The sequence below is a fragment of the Tursiops truncatus genome, chromosome 5, assembly GCF_011762595.2.
Source record: "Tursiops truncatus isolate mTurTru1 chromosome 5, mTurTru1.mat.Y, whole genome shotgun sequence".
In the NCBI taxonomy this organism is placed as follows: Eukaryota; Metazoa; Chordata; class Mammalia; order Artiodactyla; family Delphinidae; genus Tursiops; species Tursiops truncatus.
In genome coordinates, this window is record NC_047038.1 from 88031241 (window position 1) to 88059115 (window position 27875).

Consider the following 27875-nt stretch of genomic DNA (forward strand, 5'->3'; position numbering starts at 1 on the left):
CTGTCCAGGGAGATGTTAAATCAGAACTCCATGCAATGTATCAAGATGAGTGTTTATTATCTATATCAGATATTGGCTAACATTTTCTACGTAAGACCAGATTGTAAATACTTTAAGCTTTGTAAGTCCTATACAGTCTCTGCTGTACCTACTCAACTACCACCATGGCAAAACAGCCATAAACAATAAGTAGAGCTATATGCCAACGAAACTTTATGAACACTGATGTTGGAGTCTTATATAATTTTCATGTATAATATTATTATTTTTAGGGCATTTAAAAATGTAAGACCATTCTTAGATCACAGACACCAGGCCAGATTTGCCCTATGAGCTGCAGTTTGCCAACCCTTGATCTATAGCAAAGTTGATAAAGAAAATATAGCACATTGTACCTTAGCATTGAAACAGGCAGCAGAGTCTTCAGAGTGGCAGCATTCATCAAGGCTTTTCAGGGTTGGCTCAAGTATTTTACTGAGGAATACTTCTGGAATATGAGTCTTCCTACTTAGATCGAACGCATACCTGGCATGAAAGAGAAAGGAGATAACGCTCTTTAACAATGGGTAGATTTGTGGAGGCATGTCATGTTTTGAAATTTGACATCTATTAAGGCAGAATACCTGCCTTCTTAATTAAAAATAAGATTTAATTAAAATTGACTCCAAATCAACAGGTTTGAAGTTAAAATCAATATTCTCATTTGAATGCAAATTATTAACAGTTGCTTTGAAGCTATTGTAACTAGTTAATTTAACTCAAGTAAAATGCTGTATGTACTACATATAAATTTGTTTATATATTTATATATAAACAGATCTACTTCACATGCCTGTGGAACTGTCCTTTATGCAACTATAATACAATGAACCCTATATAAAGCATCAAGTGAGTAACTTAGGTAGCTTTTCTGTGAAAGCAGTTTGTGTAAATTCTTACATTGTCTCATCCCATTGTTTATGCATTTATAAAAACAATGAGGGGCTTCCCTGGTGGCGCAGTGGTTGAGAGTCCGCCTGCCTATGCAGGGGACACGGGTTCGTGCCCCGGTCTGGGAAGATCCCACATACCGCGGAGCGGCTGGGCCCGTGAGCCATGGCCGCTGAGCCTGCGCGTCCGGAGCCTGTGCTCCGCAACGGGAGAGGCCACAGCAGTGAGAGGCCCGCGTACCGCAAAAAAAAAAAAACAATGAGTACTTAGACAAATGTAAATTAGTTTCAATCCAAATTCAGTCTAAATCCTGCTCTCTAATACTGGTAATTGATTTTAGGGCCTGTTGACTTAATTAAGAAATATTTTTACACCTCAAGTATACACGTACTCGTAGTTCATGCAACTCAGTATACGCAACCAATGGTTTATTTTAGTTCTTAGCTGGAGGAAAACAGATAAAGGCTTACTATTTCTTCCCATTTTAATTTCTTTGTCACTTAATGCTAGTGAATATCAATACTGTCAAATTAGATCAACCCTACTTACTGATCCAGGACTTTGGTGTTTCCTTTATCACACACATCTTTGTTTGTGGGCAACTTGACATCTGGTAGGTCGGGGTTTGGGGCAGCTGGCATGAAGTAAGTGCACACAAAAATGTCCATGGGTGTTCTTTCTTGACAACAGTCCTTAAACTTAGAATTCTTTGTGGATAAGTTGTCACAGATTTTTACTGTGTACTCAAGCAGCTACAAAAGCAATTGTGAGTTTGTGCATTGTTAGTTTCCTAGTTAGTCTAATTAAAAATAAGGAAGGCTTACAGAAGTCAGTGTGAATGCTCTTTCAAGGTACATTGGTAGGACATTTGCGGAGGGCAATTTGTCAATGTGTACTAAGAGCCTTAAAGTATACAATCTGATTTCCACGAATTTACTCTCAGAAAATAATTATGGATGAAGGGAAGATTTAGCTATAAGGCTATTAAGGGCAGCATTGCTTAACATATTAAACTGAAACAACCTAAATCCAATAAAAGGGGACTGGTTAAATAAAAAGATGGCATATCTAGGTAGATTAATGCAGCATATGCAATACATACATAGAGTCCCACTTAGCCATTATAAGTCAGGTTATAGAAAAACATCTATGGACATAGACAGGTATCCTTAATGAAAAAAGGCCAGGTAACAAAGTATCTATCTCTAAAGAGGTCCACAGACACGTAGTGACTTTTATTTAAGTAACAGTTCAAATTTGTATCTACTTGAAAGGATTATATAAATGAAAGGTGAGAAATTTGGATGACTATCAAATTTTAATAGACATAACAAAAACATTAGACACTTTAATGGTTGTAGTGTTGTCTAATAGAACAGATAATGAATGATGAAATAATTTCTATCTGTACTGTGCAATACTGAGCATTTGAAAAGTGGCTAGTGTTACCAAAGTTGAAGTTTAAACTTGTTTAATTTAAACTTAACTATATACGACTAGTAGATCTGCATTGGACTCTGTAGGTAGAGTAAGGTCTTGGGAATCAGAATCTTGTCCTTGTGTGTGGACTTTGCCACGTGCTAGTTGTATGACTTCAAATTATTAATCCTTGCTAATCTTCTGTTTCCTCATCTGTAAAACTGAGTTAACAATATATTTAAATTTCATAGGATACATATGAGGATTCATTGAGATGATGCATATAAAAAGCAGCTTAGGAGAAAGTCTGCCACTCAGTATGTGGCTCATGATGATGGTGATTTTCTTACCTCCTTAGCCATGCAGTCCTCAGAGGCAGACTCACAGCACTTGGAGAGGATTGTGGTAACACCTTCAGCCAGTGGCAAAACATCCTCCAGATTTGCAGTAGGCACTTTTTGGGCAAATTTGATGAGATGGCTAAACAGTTAAAAATGAATTAGTAGTTTACCCATATTCCCAGTTTTTTTCGGTTTCATTATGAACACAGAGTCGGGAGGAGTAATAGCATAATTTTAATTCTTCAGTGGCTGCATAGAGCACAACTGCTATGTGATGGATCCTTTGTGCAGAAGTCACTATTCAGAATTCAGTCATCCCCAATGAATCTTTTCATATTTTCAGTACTGATATAGAGCTTCTCTTCTGGCCAGATCTACGTAGTTGAAGCATGCCATTAAAATGTTAGATCTAACGTATAGCTGATTCACTTTGTTATACAGCAGAAACTAACACAACATTGTAAAGCAATTATACTCCAATAAAGATGTTAAAAAAAATAGTTGTGATAAAAAAAATGTTAGATCTAAAATGGCAATAAAGAAAGCACTAATGTCTATTCATAAGGCCAGCGTTGTGTTTTTGTGACCCCTCATCGTGTTTAAAAATTTTCATAAGTTCATTTAGAAACTGCAGATAAAAGAAATAATGAAGACCTATAGCGCTAGACCACAGAGTTAATAAATGTTGATGTTTTGATGTGTTACCCTGAAGTATTTTATAAGGCTTACAAGGTATTTTATAAGCGATTATGCTCTGCTATACCATTCACCTATTTTCCTTTTTCACTTAATATATCAGGAATAGGTTCTATATCATTCTTTTTAAATTGCGGCAAAAAACATATAAAATTGGCCATCTTAACCATTTTTTAAGTGTATAGTTCAGTAATGTTAAGTATATTCACTTTTATATGACAGATCTCTAGAAATTTATCTTGCAAAATTAAAACTCGAAACCCATAAATACTGCCCCCTGCCCACTGATCCACCCTCAGCCTTTGGTGAGCTTCTACCTTTTTGCTTTCTTTTTCTATGACTTTTATTACTTTAGATATTCTATATGAGTGAAATCATACAGTATTTGTCCTTTTGTGACTGCTTATTTTGCTTAGCCTAATGTCCTCAATGTTCATCCATGTTGTAGCATGTGACAGGAATGTAAGACTGTATAATATGTAATATAGGTATGGTATGTACGTATCACACATTATCCATTCATCTGTCAGTGGACATTTGGGTTGCTTCTACCTCTTGACTATTGTGAATAATGCTGCAGTTAACATGGGTGTGCAAATATCTCCTTGAGGTTCTGCTTTGAATTTCCCTGGACATAGATGCAGAAGTGAGATTGCTGGATCATATGGTGACTCTATTTTTAAATTTTTGAGAAACCTTCATACTATCTTTCACAATGGCTGTACCATTTTGCATTCCCATCAGCAGTGCACAAGGATTCCAATTTCCCATATCCTTGCCAACACTCGTTTTCTGTTCTTTTGGTAGTGGCCATCCTACCAGGTGTGAGATGATATCTCATTGTGGCTTTGATTTGTATTTCTCTTATGATTAGTGATGTTGAATATCTTTCCACTTACATATCTCTTGTTGAATCATCTATTCAATTATTTTTAATCAAGTTATTTTTTGTTGAGCTGTAGAAGTTCCTTACACATTCTAGATATTAAACCCTTATTAGATAGATGACTTGCAAATATTTTCTTCCATCCCATAGATTGCCTTTTCACTTGGTTTTTTCCTTTAAAGTGCAGTAGTTTAAGCTTGATGTAGTCCTGTATATCTATTTTTGCTGTGACCTATGCTTTGTTATTTCCAAGAAATTGCCAAATCCAATGTCCTGAAGTTTATTCCCTATGTTTTCTTCTAGGAGTTATATAGATTTAGATCTTTAATCCATTTTGAATTCATTTTAGTATATGGTGTAAGGTAAGGGTTCAACTTCATTCTTTTGCAAGTGCAAATCCAATTTTTCCGCACCATTTGTCGAAGAGACTTTTTTCTCAATCATGTAGTTTTGGCACCCTTGTGGAAAATCATTTGGCCATATATATTAGGGTTTCTATATGAGCGCTCTATTCTTTTCCACTGGTCTCTCTGTATCTTGTTATGCCCATACCACAGTGTCTTTATTACTGTTGCTTTGTAATATGTTTTGAAATCAAAGTGTGAGACCTCCAACTTTGTTGTTCTTTTTCCAGATTGTTTTGGCTATAAGGAGTCCCTTGATATTCCATATGAATTTTAGGGTGATTTTTTTTCTGTTTCAGCAAAAAAAAAAAAAAAAAAAAAAAAAACCATTGGGATATTGATAGAGATTACATTGAATCTGTAGATTGCTTTGATAGTATGGATATTTTTACAACATTAATTCTTCCAATCCATAAGCATGAAATGTCTATTTGTAGTTTTGATTTCTTTTAGCAATACTTTGTTTTCATTAAATATTCTTTTAAAATATAATTATAACAAACTGTATGGCATTCTCTCATAAATGGATATATCATGATTGATTTAAATGTGCTCTATTAGGAAATATCTAAGTTTTTCATATTTAAAAAAAATGTGACAGCAATGTTTTTAGCTAACTCTTTGTCCACACTCAGTGATAGTTCCTTGGAGTAAATTCCTAGACACTAATGCAAGTATAAATTTATGATTAAGACATATATGTATATTGTTATAGGGGGTTTTATACTATGAATTCCTATGCTCTGCATGCCAAATACTCTAAATGCAAGGAAAACTAAAGGGAAGTTTTAGAGAAGATGCCATTTAGTATTTCAGTAGTTCTAATGGAAGACTATTTTTTAAAGGACTCATGAAAGTAGTTTCTATGCCCTTTGGGGGAACATTAAGATCTGGTCCCAGCATGAATTCTTTCATTACCATTAGAGGAAAACACTTGTGGATCAGAGTAAAAGGAATTAAAGAGACTCTAAATACTGAAGATACAAAGCTGGCAAATCTAGATGTCTGAGAAGTTGAGGGAAGTGTAAACATAGAAACTGTCAAAATTGTGAAATTAACAATAGCCATACAAAAATCAAAGTGAAGCTTATAAACAAAGTAAGTAATTAGAATAAATTCACGAAGCTTAAGAGATTTACACTATAGAGCACAAAGCTTCATATAACAAGAATTCAGGAAGTTTTTTCCCAAGGAAAACATAGGCAAAGCAAGTAACACGTGATGAATAAAAACGATTGTTTTTGCTCATGTGTTTGTAATACATGCTAATATGAATACTGAGGAGATAATTTCTAGTGGTCTACCAGTCTTCCCATATGAGCATATGGAAAAGGTTGATTAAAATCAAATTATGTTTTAGAAAAGTTTTGTTCCTTATTCTTATTTTGTGTAGAGAAAAGAAAAAATAACTGGGCCCTACTTGAGGATTATTGGAGCATAACACTATGGTCTGTATCTTCTATTACAAACATTTTCTTAGAGAATCCTAATATTACGGATCGATAGTGCAGAAACAAACAGCTATACATGCTGATGGTGCTAAATCTTTACCTGAGCCTTGATTTCTCCTTCCCATAAGCAGAGTATTGTGAACAGATTCTATTTGACATTGTGGTGAGAAGTGATAAATGTTTAAGCTGAAGTCTCTAGAAAATAAATGAGAGAATTATTTATTTATCATTAGATGGTCAGGATCCATTGAAAGCAGTGTGCAGGAATGGCCAAAAAGAGACCATTTGGACTCCTTTTGATGACTAGAAAACTGAATTCTGACCAACGGAACTTTTTCCCCAGAGGTGATTGTGTGTTTTTTCCAATTAACAAAATACGAAAGAGGCATTTTAAAAACGTTTACGGATTCCAGAATCGGAATCTTTCTAACATTATTTGAAAGGAACGGCATTAATAGAAGAAGAAGAAAAAAGAACATAACTATGTAACAAAATGACACTTACCTCTTTCAAAAAGCATACTGTTGGGTTTGGTGAGGTACAGCACAACCCTACCATGGAGAGAGAACTCTTGGTGTAACTGACTAATAGTGTCAAAGGAGCTTGTCCATAATTAATGGAATATTCATACATAAATCTGTGGGGGGAAAAATAGGATTGGTCAAAACATTTGTGGGAAACAGTCTTTTTCAGAAGTATTTTGATGGAAAAAGGGTGCATGTTAGTTGATAGTTATAATATCTAAAAAGCACTAGGGATTTAGAGAAAGGGTGATAATACTAGTCACTTTTAATCAATATCTTCATTTAAAAAATCGTTTCTAAATTTCCATGTAGATTACTTGGGAGGGGTCATTTGTCCCTTTATTCCTTTAGCATCTGCCATATGCATGGCCTATGGTAGCTGCTTATTAACGTTGGTGGAAAAAATTGAAATGAAGGTAATGGAATTATCTTTCATTATCTGTTTATTCTAGACAATTGCTGTGTATAGGCTTGTTTGTTGAAATTATTTTAATTTTTGTGAGCATAAGCCACTAAGTGTCTAAAGAGACTGAGATCTTAGGCAAAATCCTCCCTGAATTTACAGGGATGGGCAAGCCAACCAACTTTTATGAAATCACGACCTTGATTTCATACTTCTAAAGCCAGTTTGAATGATGTTGCTTTTGACTTCTGTGTGTGTATATATATATTTTTCTATTATCATAATTTTTTTACAACTTTATGATCTTCTGAGAGTAAAGAATCAATATATAATCGGCTCTTCATGAATGTTAAACAACAAGGTAAAAGTAATAATGTCCACTAATGTGGTAGAACAAGTGTCATGTTCACAAGTGTTTCTGGGAATGCACTGTAAGAATGAAAAACTGTTTATTTCTTATGCTCTACTGGAAATTAAATACTTGTGCACAGCAATAAAATTCTATCAGATGGAGTGTGCAAGGATCCCTAACATAAGAGGAATCACAACAGCTGCTGTCAAATATTTGAACGTGTCATGTGGACAGGGGATCCAAGTGAGTCTGCTTCAGATACTAGAACTAGGATGAGAGAGGGTGGACGTTTGGGAAAGTTGACTTCATCTCCATCTGAGAAAGCTATTTGTAATAGGCACTGACAGAGATGGGATGTTGTGGGTGACAGTCAAGTTTTCGTTATTGGTAATTGTCCGGGTTGCGGTATAAGAGGTGTTTATATAGAATAGGGGGTTAGATTAGACATGTGTGTTATTTTATGCCCTGAAGTTTTACATATGATGAAAGCAGCTTACTGGTCAGCAAACCCCTTGGGATCTTTCCTGAATGCCTCACAGATCTCATCATTTGTTGGCTCTACATAGGTAGGAAATTCTTGTGGCTGGTGCTTCAGGGCAGCCATACAGAGTTTCTTTTCAAGGCCCTCTTTAGTGCAACACTCGGGAGTTCCTGGGTGCACTGGGAATGGAGAGTCACTTTCACAGGACTTAGCAGACAATGCTGAAGTCTAGAATGAGAAAAGAAAAGTAAACTCACATATGTGCAAGTTTCCAGGCTTATAGTTCTCCATTTAGTATAACATCTTAGTCTTAAATTTTAAAATTCTCATTAGTAACAAACTGGCCATGACAAGCTGCATTATTCTAGTTATAGGCTAGTACAGGGTCTTATGTTAAGACTCAGAGTAGGACCAAAAGAGAACCTTCATTAACAAGTTAACTGTATATGATTGCAGCTGTTAGAGGTTTGATCCTCTAGTACAGTGTTTATCCACAGGGATATTAACATCTCTAAGGATGAGGGAGGTCATTTGAAAAAGCTCCATTGATTCTGATGTGATCTCCCATCTGTATTCTGTTCTAAATACCGCTAAGAATGGGGACCTCCCTCTTCCCTCCTCTCCTCCCTTTGTTAAATGAACAGGCTCTTAATCCTTGACTGCTTTCGTCTTCAACATTGATTTGCATTCTCCTACTCAATGGTTCTTTAGCCTGCTTTTGCATCAGTGTATAAAAATAAGAAATGCCAAAAAAAAAACAACAGAAGAAAAGAAATACCTGGGCTGCATAACACAGAAATTGTGATCAGTAGGTCAAAGATGAGGCCTGAGGGCCTGTTTTTTCCCCAAAGTCCCAAAGTTTATTCTCCTATGCATCATGGGTTGAAGCACTGGTACAACTTAATTTACTGCCTCAACAGTGGTACATAGATACGTGTGGGCGGACTAAGCCCATGGTAAGAGTACCAGCAAAGCAGTTGTAGCAACAAAATGTTCTGTTTGGAAAGAATTTGATACCTGGAATAAAAATGTGGAGTAGAAATAGTCCCATGGCAATAGAAATAAGTCCATGGAAAAAATTGGGGATTTACATGGGAAAATGATTTTGACATCTTTACAGTTATTTTATAAGATATCTTTTGAAGATAAAATTTCTAAAGATCTTCCCTATCGATGAAGGAAAGCAAGGCAACATGATGAATCATTTATGTAAACCAAAAGTAAACAGTGAATCTTTTCCCATTTCTTTCCCTGGCAACTTTCCTATTTTTCCTTTTTTATTATCTCCTTTCAAATAAAAAAACAAAGTTTACAAAGAAAGTAACATATTTGTAGAAAAAAATTGCTTTGTAAAGCAGGAAAATGGTGTTATCCAAAAAATGTCAATGCTATCTCTATTCTTATGATCTGTCTCTAACAGTCTTGGATGGGTTATGACCAAACATTTCTGGTCAAGGGATGGGTTAGCAAATATGTAAAACAAAATGGAAATAAAAATGTGTTCTGTTTTTTTGATTGTAGTTGGTAGTTTGCTTGTTTATTTTAAGATAGTGCAGAAGGTTGTGTTGAAATGACATTATTTGTGGAGTTGTTGGTGGGAGAAAACGATAAAGTTCTTAGAATGTAGATAAGGTCCAGGTAAAGAAATTAATAGGTAAGAGTCATAGAATATATTCTAATTAGATCTTTGGAGCATTGTGTCTGTTGGCTAACTGTTGAAGTCTTGAGCAATGAGACATTTGTCTGTAGAGGCCTTTATCAAGATGCAGCTAAATGTCATTTTTATTCTTCCGGATGACAGTATCAGTAAATTGCTAGAAACACCTGTAGTTTCACATTTTTCAGCTGTTGTCTATATTTTGAAAACTGTCATTTCAGCATTTTTTATTTCTGCATGTATACTCTAAGGTAGAAAATGCAGAACTGTGTGTGTATATACAGGGCAACTTTTGAACCCCCAAATAACTTGAAACCAACACTAAGTTTTTCCAGGGCACTTGGTACCAGTCTTGGCATGATACAGGTATGGGTATTGGTAGGCTTCTAAGATACACAGAATATATTAGAATTATTTCAAGCGGTCCATGATAATAATACACATCCCAGTTTTCTCATTTGAACCTTGTAGGACTAATGGGCAGAATTGGTTCACTATACCAGAATAAATTTGGACTCTAGGATAATAGACTTCGTATCTCCCTCAAACTTGGAGTAGGTGGGTTGCTGTCTAAAATTTCCCCAAGATATAATGTAAAGGCCTGTCTTGACCCCCTTCTATGGGCCAGCATAGACATGGCCAACCACACAATCCTACCCTGTTGTCATAACAGTCAGGGTCGGCCCCCTCAGCACAGCAGGCTTCTGTCAAGGAGACAACTTCATTCACAAGATGACTGATCTGTTCAAAGGTAGCACTGGGAAATTTTCTGCTGTATAGGACCATTGACCTGAGGAGAAATGGAAGTCAATGTATGCAGAATTTTTTAAAGTTTTCACATTTGCACATATTTTAATATGAAATCTATTCAATTTTTTAGTGGAATATTGCACCCATGTTCTTGACTAATGAAAATATGACATTGGCTTTAAAAATAAGTTTATCTGGAACAAAGACGCATCTTGTAACAGTAGAACTTGGGTTTGGGAGTTCCATCAAACCAGCCTCATGTTCTTTCCTCTCTCAAGCCTCCCCAAATGAACCTTTCCCTTACCTTGCTGCCTTTGTTTGCCAGCCTCATAGCATGTACTATTTGCCTTTTAATTCACCTTGGAAAACTATGCTTACTTGTTTTCTCAACTCCTAGTATACTTGTAACAAATTCTTAGACCATATTAACAATAGTTCAGCTGGAATCTTTGGATGTCCTCCATTTGCCTGACATCTCTGCCCACTTTGACCCTGGGGCTCTATCCTCTTAATCTTAATGGAGATCAGTTCAGTCCCTGACACAGAACTGAAGATACCTCACACTTAGCTTCATTCAAGGTCAGGTAACTAGGAGAGTGAGCGAGTACCTCATACTTACAAAGATGTGAAGTCATCTTTTCCCAGGCTGGCGAGTTCCTTGCAGACTTTATCTTTCTCATAATCTCGACCTAGGAACCAGAAATATATATTAAAAAAGTATCTTTTTCCTTTTAAATGAATGTTGCATTAAATGTATATATACAAAGTGATCTTCCACATGACTCATCAAAGGTGAAAGTAGCATTTTTCTCAATACCTATATGCAATTACACTTTTTGGTGCCTTTCCGTTTTATCACAATGGATCAAAATTTGATGGCATGCTATCAACTTTAATGAAAATTAAAGAAATAAAATAAGAAAAAGAATTAACTATAGAGAGCAGACAACAGAAGCAAGAAGAACTACAATTCTGCAGCCTGTGGAAGGAAAACCACATTCACAGAATGATAGACAAGATGAAAAGGCAGGAGACTTTGTACCAGATGAAGGAACAAGATAAAACCCCAGAAAAAACAACTAAATGAAGTGGAGATAGGCAACCTTCCAGAAAAAGAATTCAGAATAATGACAGTGAAGATGATCCAGGACCTCGGAAAAAGAATGGAGGCAAAGATTGAGAAGATGCAAGAAATGTTTAACAAAGACCTAGAAGAATTAAGGAACAAACACCTAGAAGAATTAGAGAACAAATAGAGATGAACAATAACTGAAATGAAAAATACACTAGAAGGAATCAATAGCAGAATAACTGAGGCAGAAGAATGGATAAGTGACCTGGAAGATAAAATAGTGGAAATAATTACTGCAGAGCAGAATAAAGAAAAAAGAATGAAAAAAATTGAGGACAGTCTCACAGACCTCTGGGACAACATTAAATGCACCAACATTAACATTATAGGGGTCCCAGAAGGAGATGAGAGAGAGAAAGGACCCAAGAAAATATATGAAGAGATTATAGTTGAAAACTTCCCTAACATGGGAAAGGAAATAGCCACCCAAGTCCAGGTAGCGCAGAGAGTCCCAGGCAGGATAAACCCAAGGAGAAACATGCCGAGACACATAGTAATCAAATTAATAAAAATTATTGAAGGCAACAAGGGAAACATGACAACATACAAGGGAACTCCCATAAGGTTAACAGCTGATTTCTCAGCAGAAGATCTACAAGCCAGAAGGGAGTGGCATGGTATGTTTAAAGTGATGAAAGGGAAGAACCTACAACCTTGCTGGATGTAATATCCAGCAAGGATCTCATTCAAATTTGACAGAGAAATCAAAAGTTTTACACACAAGCAAAAGTTAAGAGAATTCAACACCACCAAACCAGCACTACAACGAACGCTAAAGGAACTTCTCTAAGTGGGAAACACAAGAGAAGAAAAGGGCCTACAAAAACAAACCCATAACAATTAAGAAAAGGGTAATAGGAACATACATATTGATAATTACCTTAAATGTGAAAGGATTAAATGCTCCAACCAAAAGACACAGGCTTGCTGAATGGATACAAAAACAAGACCCATATAGGTGCTGTCTACAAGAGACCCACTTCATACCTAGGGACACATACAGACTAAAAGTGAGGGGATGGAAAAAGATACTCCATGCAAGTGGAAATCAAAAGAAAGCTGGAGTAGCAATACTCATATCAGATAAAATAGGCTTTAAAATAAAGACTATTACAAGAGACAAGGAAGAACACTACATAATGATGAATGGATCAATCCAAGAAGATATAAGAATTATAAATATATATGCACCCAACATAGGAGCACCTCAATACATAAGGCAACTGCTAACAGCTATAAAAGGAAACTGACAGTAACACAGTATTAGTGGGGGACTTTTAACACCTCACTTACCACAATGGACAGATCATCCAGACAGAAAATTAATAAGGAAACACAAGTTTTAAATGACACAATAGACTGGATAGATTTAATTGATATTTATAGGACATTCCATCCAAAAACAGATTACAGTTTTCAAGTGCACATGGAATATTCTCCAGGATCACTTCTTGGGTCACAAATCAAGCCTTAGTGAGTTTAAGAAAACTGATACCATATCAAGCATCTTTTCTGACCACAATGCTATGAGATTAGAAATCAACTACAGGGAAAAAAAGTAAAAAACACAAATACATGGAGGCTAAACAATACGTTACTAAATAACCAAGAGGTCCCGAAGAAATCAAAGAGGAAATCAAAAAATACCTAGAGACAAATTACAATGAAAACACAACAATCCAAAACCCTTGGAATGCAGCAAAAGCAGTTCTAAGAGGGAAGTTTATAGCAATACAAGCCTACCTCAAGAAACAAGAAAAATCTCAAACTATCTAACGTTACACCTCAAGGAACTAGAGAAAGAAGAATAAACAAAACCCAAAATTAGCAGAAGGAAAGAAATAAAAGATCAGAGCAGAAATAAATGAAACATAAACAAAGAAAACAGTAGCAAAGATCAAATAAAACTAAAAGCTGATCCTTTGAAGGTAAACAAAATTGATAAACCTTTAGCCAGACTCATCAAGGAGTATCAAGGAAAGGGAGAAGGAAAATAGGGAGAAGACTCAAATCAATAAAGTTAGAAATGAAAAGGAGAAGTAACAGTGGACACCGCAGAAATACAAAGCATCATAAGAGACTGCTAAATGCAACTCTATGCCAATAAAATGGACAACCTGGAAGAAATGGACAAATTCTTAGAAAGGTATAAACTTCCAAGACTGAACCAGGAAGAAATAGATAATATGAACAGACCAATCACAAGTAATGAAATTGAAACTGTGACTAAAAATCCTCCAGGCTTCCCTGGTGGCGCAGTGGTTGAGAGTCCACCTGCTGATGCAGGGGACACGGGTTTGTGCCCCGGTCCGGGAAGATCCCACATGCCACAGAGTGGCTGGGCCCATGAGCCATGGCCGCTGAGCCTGCACATCCAGAGCCTGTGCTCTGCAACGGGAGAGGCCACAACAGAGAGACGCCCATGTACTGAAAAAAAAAAAAAATCTTCCTACAAACAAAAGTCCAGGACCAGATGGCTTCACAGGTGAATTCTATCAAACATTTGGAGAAGAGCTAACACCTATCCTTCTCAAACTCTTCCAAAATATAGCAGAGGGAGGAACACTCAGAAATGAGGGAGGAACACTCCCTCAATCTATGAGGCCACCATCACCCTGATACCAAAACCAGACAAAGATACTACAAAAAAAATTATAGACCAATATCACTGATGAATATAAATGCAAAAATCCTCAACAAAATACTAGCAAACAGAATCCACCAACACATTAAAAGGATCATACACCATGATCAAGTGGGATTTATCCCAAGGATCCAAGGATTCTTCAATATACACAAGTCAATCAATGTGATACACCACATTAACAAATTGAAGGAAAACCATATGATCATCTCAATAGATGCAGAAAAAGCTTTTGACAAAATTCAACACCCATTTATGATAACTCTCCAGAAAGTGGGCATAGAAGGAACCTACCTCAACATAATAAAGGCCATATATGAGAAACCCACAGCAAACATTCTCAATGGTGAAAAACTGAAAACATTTCCTCTAAGATCAGGAACAAGACAAGGATGTTCACTCTCACCACTATTATTCAACAAAGTTTTGGAAGTCCTAGCCACAGCAATCAGAAAAGAAAAAGAAATAAAAGGAATACAAAATGGAAAAGAAGAAGTAAAATTTTCACTGTTTACAGATGACATGATACTATACATAGAGCATCCTAAAGATGCCACCAGAAAACTACTAGAGCTAATCAATGAATTTGGTAAAGTTGCAGGATACAAAATTAATGCACAGAAATCTCTTGCATCCTTATACACTAATAATGAAAGATCAGAAAAAGAAATTAAGGAAACAATCCCATTCACCATTGCAACAAAAAGAATAGAATACCTAGGAATAAACCTACCTAAGGAGACTAAAGACCTGTATGCAGAAAACTATAAGACACTAATGAAAGAAATTAAAGATGATACCAACAGATGGAGAGATATAACATGTTCTTGGATTGGAAGAGTCAACATTATGAAAATGACTGTACTAACCAAAGCAATTTACAGATTCAATGCAATCCTTATCAAATTACCAATGGCAATTTTTACAGAACTAGAACAAAAAAAAATCTTAAAATTTGTATGGAGACACAAAAGACCCCGAATAGCCAAAGCAGTCTTGCAGGAAAAAAATGGAGCTGGAGGAATCAGACTCCCTAACTTCAGACTATGCTACAAATCTACAGTAATCAGGACAGTATGGTACTGACACAAAAAGAGAAATACAGATCAATGGAACAGGATAGAAATCCGAGAGATAAACCCACACACCTATGGTCAACTAATCTATGACAAAGGAGGCAAGGATATACAATGGAGAAAAGACAGTCTCTTCAATAAGTGATGCTGGCAAAACTGGACAGCTACATGTAAAAGAATGAAATTAGAACACTCCCTAACACCATGCACAAAAATAAGCTCAAAATGGATTAGAGACCTAAATGTAAGATCGGACACTGTAAAACTCTTGGAAACATAGGAAGAACACTCTTTGACATAAATCACAGCAAGATCTTTTTTGACCCACCTCCTAGAGTAATGGAAATAAAAACAAAAATAGACAAATGGGACCTAATGAAACTTAAAAGCTTTTGCACAGCGGAGGAAACCATAAACAAGGCGAGAAGACAACCCTCTGAATGGGAGAAAATATTTGCAAATGAATCAACGGACAAAGGTTTAATCTCCAAAATATATAAACAGCTTACGCAGCTCAATATTAAAAAACAACCTGATCCAAAAATGGGCAGAAGACCTAAATAGACATTTCTCCAAAGAAGACATACAGATGGCCAGGAAGCCCATGAAAAGCTGCTCAACATCACTATCAGAGAAATGCAAATCAAAACTACAATGAGGTATCATCTCACACCAGTCAAAATGGCCATCATCAGAAAATGTACAAAGAACAAATGCTGGAGAGGGTGTGGAGAAAAGAGAACACTCTTGCACTGTTGGTGGGAATGTAAATTGATACAGCCACTATAAAGAACAGTATGGAGTTTCCTTAAAAAACTAAAAAAAGAATTACCGTATGACCCAGCAATCCCACTAATGGGCATATACGCTGAGAAAACCATAATTCAAAAAGACACATGCACACCAATGTTCATTGCGGCAGTATTTACAATAGCCAGGTCATGGAAGCAACCTAAGTGCCCATCGAGAGATGAATGGATAAAGAAGTTGTGGTACATGTATACAATGGAATATTACTCAGCCATAAAAAGAAAAGAAATTGAGTTATTTGTAGAGATGTGGATGGACCTAGAGTCTGTCATACAGAGTGAAGTAAGTCAGAAAGAGAAAAACAAATATTGTATATTAACACATATATGTGGAACCTAGAAAAATGGTACAGATGAACCGGTTTGCAGAGCAGAAATAGAGACACAGATGTAGAGAACAAACGTATGGACACCAAGGGGGGAAACCTTTCCTACTAGCTTTTCTTTTCCCTGTGTTAACCCTGGAGGAACTAAAAGCAGCCTAGAGAGTAGCAGGAAGAAGAGAACAGGCAGAGGAAAGTGTATGCCTCCCTTTGCCACTAAAGGCAGTAGGACTGAAACATGCCTGATCTGGGGGAGTAACTTCAATTTTAAATGAATTTACAAATTTTTGACTTTAACCAGACAGTCCCATGGCTGTTAACAGGTTGTTATTTTGATGTTCAAAAGGACCAGAGGACCTTATATGAGTGATCAGAAAAATTATAGAACCTACTCTTAAGTCCATTCGGGTGGTTGGGAAGAGCTAGTTTGCACAGGGGATGAGTTCTTTATTGATGGTGAGACCCACTTGTTCAACACACCTGTTACATATACAATAGGTGGACGCATGGAAGGCAGCCAGTGTTTTTCTTCCCCGATTCATCATTTATGCAAGAAAGTCTAGGAAATTTGCCAACATTTTGATGCTATATCTTTCCAAAAAAATGTAAGAAGTATAGAAATGGCCCAGTTCCTGTTCTAAATGGTTTTAACATTTAGTAACTTATCCTCCTGGATTTAAATATTGGGAAATCCATCTTGGATGATATGATGGCAATTACTGGTATGCATTTTACCCCCTAAATGTGCTCGCCTCAGCTCCATGGATGAATGAATATACATAAGGCAGAGTAGGAATTCTTTTTCTTTTAATTGGAGTATAGTTGATTTAAAATATTGTGTTTCAGGTGTACAGCAAAGTGATTCTGTTATACGTATATCCACTCTTTTTAAGATTCTTTTCCCATATAGGCCATTACAGAGTACTGAGTAGAGTTTCCTGTGCTATACAGTAGGTCTTTATTAGTCATTTATTTTATATCATATGATATTGCTTATATGTAGAAATTCTTGTTTTATGGTTTGGAGTGGAGGTGGTAGTGGCTGGATACTGGCTGGGGAAGATTTTGTTTTGGTTTTTTTTTTCCTTTTAAAAAGATTCTCGGGACTTCCCTTGTGGCGCAGTGGTTAAGAGTCCACCTGCCAGTGCAGGGGACATGGGTTCGATCCCTGGTCCGGGAAGATCCCACATGCCATGGAGCAACAAAGCCTGTGCGCCACAACTACTGAGCCTGTGCTCTAGAGTGCCCATGAGCCACAACTACTGAAGCCCACATGCCTAGAGTCCGTGCTCCGCAACAAGAGAAGCCACCACAGTGAGAAACCCGCACACCGCAATGAAGCGTAGCCTCCTGCAACTAGAGAAAGTCTGCGTGCAGCAAAGAAGACCCAACACAGCCAAAAAACATTAAAAATATAAAAAATAAAAAGATTCTCTTTGGGATTTGTTAGAATTCATGTTAAAAATGCCTGATTTCAGCGAAAATTGCCTGTAGAGGAAGCTGTTGTACCCTACGTCTTTCAGGTGGACTGTTCAATGCATATAACTAAGGTGAGAAGTCAGAATTGAGGGACAAAGACCTTTTTAAGTGGCATTTTCTAATAAGGGACCAACTCAAATACCATCAAAATCACAAAGAAGGTGGATAAACCTGCATGATCAAATCGCACATTATCTTGGAAACTAGGACAAGACAGTAGGATTGATAGTGGCTTTTTATACTCTATTGACTGAGAACCTTCATATCTAGTACATTTTCTGTAATTTATTGACTTGTTTACAAGGTTGGATATTGTTACAGTTTCAGAAGGTCAAAATAAGGCAGAAATTTTCTGTTAATCATTAATGGTATTCAGTGGGACTGAAGATTAGGGCACAGGGAAAAAATTTAGGGTAGAGCTGTCTTCCTGTAGTGAGAAGATGTAGTATTAGGATGTCAGTGGAGTTTTATATTGCTCCTGGGTAGAACTGGGGAAAAAGGCTGGCAGTAGATTTTAGTTCAGTGTGAGAGAACTTTATAACTGTGGCTAATTAATAACTGAAATAATGAACAGCTTTTTTTTTTTTTTTTTTTTTTTTTTTTTTTTTGCGGTACGCGGGCCTCTCACTGCTGTGGCCTCTCCCATTGCGGAGCGCAGGCTCAGCGGCCATGGCTCACGGACCCAGCCGCTCCTCGGCATGTGGGATCTTCCCGGACCGGGGCACGAACCCGTGTCCCCTGCATTGGCAGGCGGACTCTCAACCACTGCGCCACCAGGAAAGCCCTGAACAGCTTTTTGAAGTGAGTTTGTTTTGTCCTTAAAATATTCAAATGGAGTTTAAATAACGGTATGTATTAGATTCCTGAATTTAGTACACAGTCGTATCCTCATGATCTTTGAGATCACTTCTAAAAGCTTACAAAATCACCCCTTTTAGAAACAGTAAGAAATTATACAGAATCTTTTTTCTCCCAAAGCTTATGGTTTCAAGCCACAAAAAATACTCAAATAAGAACTCCTTTGTTCTTAATGCAAAGGAAATAACTTTGCTTAATAAACTCTCCCTATAAAACTGCAGAGGTCACTTTTGTTTTATTGTCACCATGCAAAATGAGAGCCTGCATTCGAGGGGGGCACCTCTGAACATTTAAAAAAATATTTTGTTTCTAACTTTCCAGATTTCTCACTTCATTAAGAAAGTAGAGTTTCATTCAGTGTGCTGAGAACGTGAGTGCATGTGAATATAGTATAAGTGGAAACTACAGTTTATTTCCTGATTTAATTAAAGCTATTTAAACAACTGAGATTGCACAGAAACACATTGGAATCCATGGGTGTTATGTACTGCTTTAGTTAGAATGCAGTGACAGAAAACTGGGAAACTAGATCAACTACACAAGACTTAAAATGGTTTTGGAACCATTTTTGCTGGAATATTCAGTCTCGGGCAAAACAGAAGCAAGGGAAAAAGCCCAAATAGGCGTTGAAGAAATTCAGAATTAAAATATGAGGGTAAAACTGCTCTTACAAAAGTAACCTATAGAGGAAGCCATTGCACCATGTATTTTTCAGGTGGATTACTTGAAATATTTCTGATTAAAAAAAATTCATCTATTCATTTATTCAAAGAGAAGACCTGGAGCTGAACTGGTTAAGCGAGTATGTTAATCACTTTCTCATCTTCCAAACGTAACAAATACTGAACTTAATTTGCCATGAGATTGTTCTAAATCAATTCCCTATTCCATGGAGTATTGCTTAATGTTTTCACACCAGTTGAGCTCACTTTCATTTATATAATTAAATCCTATATCAAATGAATTGTAAATGACTTACTCTGTTCTTTAATGTGCCATGTGGTTATGAAGAGGGCAATCTGGACTTTGATACGGCACTAGTAAATATTGGCATAATCCTAGTGACACTGGCGAAATCATTTTCACATTGTGACCCCTAAACACTCAATGTTTACAAATGTCGTTAACAGAATTGTTGCTTTTTGCAATAGCGTGTCCCTTTTCTGTCTGTATTGTGAAACATTTTGGTAAGTTGTGCCTAACTCTGGACTTTTGAAAACATTTGGTTTACTTTCGGGAAATCTTTACTGCTTCATGCATCTCTCCTCTCCCAACACAGCTGACGATACTCATTCATACATGCAACGGACATGTCTTGAAGACTTACTCTGTGCCAGGCATTGGGTTCAGTATTGAATATACAATAAAGAGCAAAATCGACACATCCTTGCCCTTATGGAAATTTTAATCTAGTGGGGATAGACAATATGATACTCATTGTTATGGTACAAACTTTACTAAAAAGGGTATTTTGAATGCTTTAACTATTGTTATAATCATTCTCTAAAACGAGTTTGGTCCTCTAGAAAAGCTGTTTATATACCGGGAGCAATGGTTGGAGCCTATATATGTTGTGTTGAATAAAAACGCTTATATAGGATGCTAGGAACTGTCTTACGTTGCTATTTTCCTATTCTGGAGAATCATGGGCTTTCAGAACTGTTGGGCATTTATATTTTTGAAATTTTATTCCTTTGACATTTTTATTTCCATTCTGCACTGACAGACTCATCTATGTCAGAAAAGGTCAGTGTATTAGTGCGTTTTTTTTTTTTAACTTAATATGGTTTGTAGTATTCGTTCAAACTAGGTGGGCTACATATTCAGAGTAGTGGTTTTAGTTGAGAAATTAAATATTGTTGGGCTGGTTTAGGAAGTTGCCCTGATTATTGGAACTAAAGAAAACTGCCGATATGTCATTAGAAACATTGTCAACGAAGAAGTGGTATTCAAATTAGTACTTTTATTTCATTTTTCAGGCTTTTTGGGTCTCATTTCCGTTGACATTTTAAATCACTATTAAATAAAGCATTGATCTGGTTTCATATTGATGTTTGCGAGCAGGGGTGCAGTTTTGAGCTTAAGTCAATAGAAAGTAAACCTAGAGTTCTGCATGACATCTATAGATTAACTATCTAGAGGAAATTAACTGTACCTCTTAGGATGCCATCAGTGGAACATTTCAGATGTTGAAAATTCAAAATCAGTAGAAGATATAGGGGCAATGGGTCAGTTGCCCCAATACTAAAATTGCCGTAGACGATGGCCTCATAGACTCACTCAAATTTGATGCCTTTGGTTTCAACACGGGTGGTAGCCCATATAGGTGCTACACTCACCAAAGTCCCAGAGGAGGCATTCTTCCTCCACACATCTCATTCCATCTCGGTTTTCCTTCACAAGTTGAGCACCCTGTCATCAACAAATGCTTTTGCAGAGGTGAAGATAAGGGAGAAAGTTTCCCTCTCCCACCTTTGGCATGAGTGAGGGTGGTGTCTTTGGTATCCTGAATTGGAAACTTAGAATGCATTACAGGGCTTAGTTTTTAAAACAATATAAGAATAAATAACATGATAAAGCACATACAAGAAACTTGAAAGCCACCAATACTTAAGGAACTGAAGTCTGATATTAGAGATAAGAATAAGAATACAACATCAATAGCAGAAGGTAGTGATCATTGCCATGGAAGAGATTGAAACAAAGCACGTGAACCCATGGAATGGAAGAGAGCTTTTAGAAAACCTCATGAAAGGAACTATTACTTGAAGTGGACCATGAATGATGGGCAGGATTTTAACAGGAATAAGTGAATTTGGAGAGGAATTTTAAGTGGAGAGAACATGAAGAAATATCTGAAGTTAGAAAATCTCCAGTCATATCTGGAGAATGAGTAATCCAATAAAACTGAAGCAGTGGAATTAAATACTAGAAAACTTGATCACCAAAGTTTTACTTATTTTTTAAGGTAATGGGGTATCTATTGAAATACATTCATGGAGAGGAATGACCAACTCAGAGCTGTACTCAAGGAAGAGTAATCTTGGGATCTAAGCAAAATAGTACCTTGTTATTAAGGCTGTTCTGTGAAATACGTTAGTCTATGTAAAAATGCCTAGCACATCTCCTGCCTGACGTGGTAAAAACACAATGAATGTTAGCATCTCTTCTTATAGTAAAATCCAGTGATGATACCTATATGCCCTTGTGATAAGGATCCCATGTGGCTTGCTCCAGTCCTTCTCTCAGATGGTAGGCTAAATTACTTTCTGGTCAGAAGGAAATGGAAGAGAATAGAAAACTCCCAGGAAGCATGGAAATGAGTTAACATGTACCCCAGTTATCTCCTGGCCAATTCTCCCTGGATCTGACCAATGAGATGATAGTCTATCAACAGTGAGATGTTTTCACTCAATGATCCTTTCCTTGGGGAAGTTCCAGCCTGTCACAGAACCCAGAAACCTACAGTATTAGGTTTCTATTGCTACTGTAACACATTACCACAAATGCAGTGGCTTAAACTTACTGCTTTACATTTCTACTGGGTAGACAGACACAGGTCTCACTGGGCTAAAATCAAGGTGTCGGCAGGATTGTGTTCTTTCTGGATGCTCTAGGGGAGAATCCACTTCCTTGTCTACTCCAACTTCTAGAGGTGGCCTAGCATTCTAGGCTCAAGGCCTCCTTCCTCCATCTTCAAAGCTGGCAACTTTGTGTCTCTTTGTGCCTTTTCTCTTTAGTGACATCATCCTCTGACTGATTCTGTTTTGCTCCCTTCTTTTGATTACTTTGGCCTCACTCAGATAATCCAGCATTGTTTTTCTACTTTAAGGTCTGCTGACTAGCAACCTTTATTCTGTCTGAAACCTTAATTCCCCTTTGTGATGTGAGCTAACTTCTTAGCCCGTTCCAGGAATTAGAATGTCAACATTTTTGGAGGATGCTCATTCTGCCTAACATACACATTACTATTTAAGCCTGAGGTTGTACCCACCGTCACATGACTCCAAACAGAGACCAGAATTGGGGTGGGTTTGTATCAGACAGTCTGATAGCTAGAATCCCACCAGTCAGCTATACATGTTCACCCCTAGCATTTCATTTACCTTCCCAACAGTGATCCTAATTTTTATGTATTTCATTTTTGGACTCTACTTACCAGGTTATGTCAGGTTTTGCATTGTGTTTTAATATGAATTGATTGGGGAAGGGATGGGAGGTAGGGATTTTGTTAGGGAAGCCACTACAATAGCTGGGTGAAGGTTAAGGGCCTGCACAAGGACAGTATAAGAAAGTGGAAATGTAGTAGAAAAGAGCCAGTGTTCCCAGGCTTTGAGAACTAGATCTATGCAGGGGGTAAAGGAGACAGACAAAAGGACCACTGAGGAGTTTCGGTACAAGGCTGACATATTTTAGGGCTGAAATTTATAGAATATAGAAATGATTGGATACTGATAACAAAAGTGTATAAAATAAAATCCAACAGTGCTCTTCAGGATTGAACATAAATGATTTAGAGGCGATAGTGCCCGGAAAACAGGAAGTTAGAAGACAGAGCTAGTTTCATGGAATAGGGATGAACTGGGATTTGGATCAGCTGTGGATGACTGTGGTGGACAGAATGAATTTCACTTACTTCCCCCTAAACTGGTGTCAATGATTGGCTCTCTCTTACACTTATTCTAAGATTAGTGAAAGTATTTCAGGTATGTGTCTCATGAGAGGCAGCAAAGCAGTGATTTTGAGTGACTGTAAACCCAGTGAATTGATGTAAAATTCTGATCCTGACACTTAACTAGCTCAGTTACTTTGGATAAGTTACTTAACCCCTCTCTTCCTCAGTTTTCCCCATTTATAAAATGGGGATAATAGTACTGAGCTCATCATGGTGTTGAAAGGATGAAATAAATCTATCTGAAAGATTTTAAACATGTTAACATATTGTAAATAAACTATTAGCTATTTTATTCAATGGATAAAATCTAGTGCCAATGCTTCACAGTGGAGACTATATATAAAACTCATAATGAAAATAACAAAAGACTTAAAGTTTACTCCTTCCAGGATATATATTATGTGTCCTAGTTGATATTTAATTTTCCTTAAATACTCAAAACTACCTTATGAGGTAGGTACTCTAATAACCTTAGTTTTGTGATTTTTACACACAAAAAACTGCTACACATAATATATGGCAAGCAGTGTTCTAAAACTGAGAATTCCAGCAAGGAGCAAAAAGTCCTTGATTTCACGGAGCTTACATTCTACATCTTACTTTCATTACAATAAACAAATGAACAGCTGGTAATAAGGTGATGAGTGCTAAAAATAAAAGCAAAATAAAACAACAAAAACAGGGTAAGGGAATAGAGAAAAATGGAGTAGTAGGTGCTATTTGAGGTAGATTGGTCAGGGAAGTCTTCTCTGTATGTGAACTTGGAGCAGACAGAGGGGATCCATGTTCTGAGATGAGTGAGGTGCTAAGGCAGATCCCTGGGGTGCAGAATACAGAGAGTGGGAGCTAGTGGAGGCCAGTGTGGCTGACACAGAGTGAACTGGGGGGAAATAGAGAGGAGGGTAGTAGTGGGCAGAATAAAGAAGTTAAGTGACCATAGATACTAGGGGGAGGGTAATCAGTTCCTTTTAAGGATTTCTTCATCTTCTTTCTGTATAGATCAACCTTGTGACCTGTTAAAGTATGCTTACTCATCCCCATACCCCATATATGATGGTGAATTCATACTGGCATTGCACCTCATAGCAATGAAGCATAATTTTGCTATTAGGTTAACATTGCTTTTTGTTTGTTTGTTTTTGCGGTACGCGGGCCTCTCACTGTTGGGGCCTCTCACTGTTGTGTCCTCTCCCGCTGTGGACCACAGGCTCCTGACGCGCAGGCTCGGTGGCCATGGCTCACGGGCCTAGCCGCTCCGCGGCATGTGGGATCTTCCCGGACCGGGGCACGAACCCGTGTCCCCTGCATAGGCGGGCGGACCCCCAACCACTGCGCCACCAGGGAAGCCCTAACATTGCTTTTGATGATGAAGTTAGCTACCTCTTTGACTTCAGCTCTTCCTCCTTTCCTCCTTTCCCTTCTCAGCTAAGCCTCTTTAATGCTTTTACTCTGGGTGCTTTGTGAACTTGGATCAGGCCGTATTTGTTCCTAGCTCAGGACATTTGCCCCAGAGTTCGTCAGCTTGAAATATACTTCTAGATATTTGCATGGCTGTCTTCTTTTCATCATGTAGATCTCAAATCCTATGTTGCCTCCTCAGTCACCTGAGGAGGTGACTAAGCACTAAAATAAGCATAAAATTATGCTTATTTTGCAGAAAGCATATACAGACATATCTGGGAAAGTATCAATAGAATATCTTCTTATTCTAAATTACTTCTCTTTAGCATTCTGTACAGCTGTGTTCCTGAATCAAACTGAGGGCAATTTTGTTTTTCACATGGCTCCTGATGAAGGGGTGGCAACTTGTAGAAAAGAGAAACAGTGATTCAGTGGTGGTTTGGAAGATTGGGATGAAACATATTGTCTTAAGGCTGTTTCGACAGGTAAGTGGGAGAAGGAGAAATACAGCTTCCCCCCCCACCTCAAGGGGAATTGACTTTCTTCTTGCTATTTGATACCATGTTTAATAAAATTATGCTGAGAATGAAATGCTTAAAGCAAAAGGAAAATGTTCTTGCCAATAGCTCTTATAAACAGCAGTGCTTTGCTTCCTGTAGCATTATTTCTTTGGTAATTGTGTAGTAATTGTGTAGCCTTCTTGTTTCTTGGGAAGAGGGAAAGATATGATTTAGATTAGTGCTTTATCCATTTCAGTTTTGAGTAAAGAAGCCAAGTGGAGGCAGTTGGCAAACATAACTTTCTTGCCTCTCACAGGGTAGCTAAAGTGGATATTATAATATCATTTAGATTTGGCATATTTGGTAAGCCCGTCTCTCTCAAGATGTACCCAAGGGCTTGTGAACTGAATCCCTAATGCCATTTGATAGAAGAGGATGAGCCTGACTGGAGCTAACATTCATATTATATCCACTTTAGAACTGAGGTTTTCCAAAACTGCTTCCATGGGATATAGGCATTTTAGGAAAGAGCCCATGCGTTTGGGAAACTTTATTGTTTTGAATAAAGTTAAATTATCTTGTTTTGATTTCTCAGAACTCTTAGGACACCAAAAACATTGGTTATGAACCAACCAAGAAAGACTAATGTCTGGCTTATTTCTTAAATATGTTTGTCCATAGAAACATATTTCCGAAATGAGTCTTGAAGGAAATACACCTTGGAAAAGAGGTTCTAGACAAATGCTTTGGGTGATTGGTCAGCTCTGTAGAACTAGGCGGAGAACTGCAACCCAAACCAATCCTCCAGCATCCAAAGTTCCTCTCAACTCCTTCAATCTGTACACTTCCTGCCAGGAGTGAGCACACCTAGCTTCCAGATAAAACACTGACTTGGTATTTCGGTTATGCTCAGGTATTACAGAACAGAGGACTGATGGGTCAGGACTACTGTCCCCAAATATTGGACATTTATTATGTAGGTAATTGTACTTTATGTCTCGGGAGTCATGATCTGACCTATGGAACATAGGTAATTGAGTTCATTGTGAAGTTCAGACCTTCAAGGGAGCTTACTTGAAGTTTTTAGCATCTGTTTCATCAGAGGCTGAGTGAATACTAAAGGATGTTGAAATAGAGGTTGCAGAATACTGTTATTCTCCAAAGCACTGTAATTCTTTGAAGTGAAGCCAATGTACATTTATTGAGTCAGTAGTTCAAAATGGCACATTATGGCATCCACATATAATCCCAGGACATAACCATTACTGGACTTTCTGTGTTTTGAAAATCCAGATCTGAACCTACTTCAGGAGGACTTTTCAGGTTCAGATCTGCCTCAGGGAAACCATGGGTGAAGGAGTAAGCTTTCAGGGTTTCTTGGGATCTGGGCTATTCAGAGGTCTTGTAAGGGACATGAATAAGACAAAATTTAAAGTAATTTAATGACAAAAATGAGGGTTTTTTTTAAAAAAAATAAGGTCAGGAGTAAGGTTATTCTTGTCATAATTAATAACTGTTAATTCCTGGGATACACGCATTTTATTCCACTGGTTAAATGTTATTAATATGACTTGGGTAAAGCGGTTAACTGGAAGCACTACATGAAAATTTTAATTTTTTGAAGCCGGATGAATGCAGATTCCTTTTATAAGCATTAAAGAATCAGCCAGAAAGTAAATTGGAACTGATTATGAATTTCGCAGCTTGGGAACTTATAAAGTTGTATATTGCTCAAAGACGAAGACACCATGTGATGAATGAACTTAATGAAAAATATAGCTCAGAGACCTTGATAGTCATATTTCTTAGCTAATGAATTCTTTTATGTGAGATATTTTAGAAACTATAATGCGTTTTCAAATATTACATATTAGAGGATTCCTTGAAGAAGATCAAAGAAATCTGTTGACTTCATCATTGATATGGTATATTGTACTCTCACTGGCAATGAATATTTGAAGTCTGAAAAAGCTCAGTGATGGATCATAGCCTCCATTTGCATTCTCCTTTAACAAATTAAAAAATTCTAATTTTGAACCATTTTTTAAGATCTTGGTTATCAAGAAAACAGGGAAAGTGACAAATTATATAGTTTTTCTTTCTTTCATGGAATTCTTATCGTGACTTCTTGGCTATTTTAATTGAACACTCTATGTGACATTTGAGCTCAGATTAACCCCCCTTTGATTCCTCCCTCTCTCCCCAACATATGCCCTGATTCTTCTGTTTTTCACCTTGTGTATAATTTTTAAAATGGTAACAAAATTAGGCTAGTTGAGAGTTCTTGTAAATGGTCACAGCACTGTAAGTCTTACCTCTCTCTAGAGCATGCACAAATGCTACAGCAAGCAGGAAAACCAGGATCCTCTTCATTTTTCTGCCGGCAAGTCCTGTAGCACTCCTGTCTCCTGTATGTTACCCAGTTAAAAAAAAAAAATGGCATCCAAAAGTAACCAATTCCCTTTTACTAATAAGATTCCTGACTGTGAGCTAATCAATTATTAATCTCTACATGGAAGGAAGGGCAGTCATCCTTGGGCCACAAGAGATAAAATATCATCAATCAAGGCAAATAGACAACCTGGGGAAAAAGTAGTGGAAAATCTAGGAGATTTTAATCATTAACTTTGTCAAACTGCAAAAGAGTCAGGGTATATATAGATTTTTTTCCCCCCACTTCTGCT

The 27875-nt window shown here is 37.2% G+C and overlaps 1 protein-coding gene across 1 annotated transcript in view; it reads right to left on the reverse strand.

Annotated features, from left to right (window-relative positions):
* Positions 1 to 27573, reverse strand: part of GC (GC vitamin D binding protein) — a 38787-nt gene extending 11214 nt beyond the window's left edge. The window contains exons 1-9 of the mRNA XM_019932656.3: positions 27507 to 27573; positions 10914 to 10983; positions 10202 to 10334; positions 7904 to 8115; positions 6632 to 6764; positions 6228 to 6322; positions 2700 to 2829; positions 1480 to 1682; positions 396 to 525 (exon numbers count right to left, since the gene is read on the reverse strand). Coding sequence (XP_019788215.1) covers positions 396 to 525; positions 1480 to 1682; positions 2700 to 2829; positions 6228 to 6322; positions 6632 to 6764; positions 7904 to 8115; positions 10202 to 10334; positions 10914 to 10983; positions 27507 to 27564 — 1164 coding nt within the window. The 5' untranslated portion in view covers positions 27565 to 27573. The remainder of the gene's footprint in view (positions 1 to 395; positions 526 to 1479; positions 1683 to 2699; positions 2830 to 6227; positions 6323 to 6631; positions 6765 to 7903; positions 8116 to 10201; positions 10335 to 10913; positions 10984 to 27506) is intronic.
* Between the last annotated feature and the right edge of the window lie 302 nt (positions 27574 to 27875).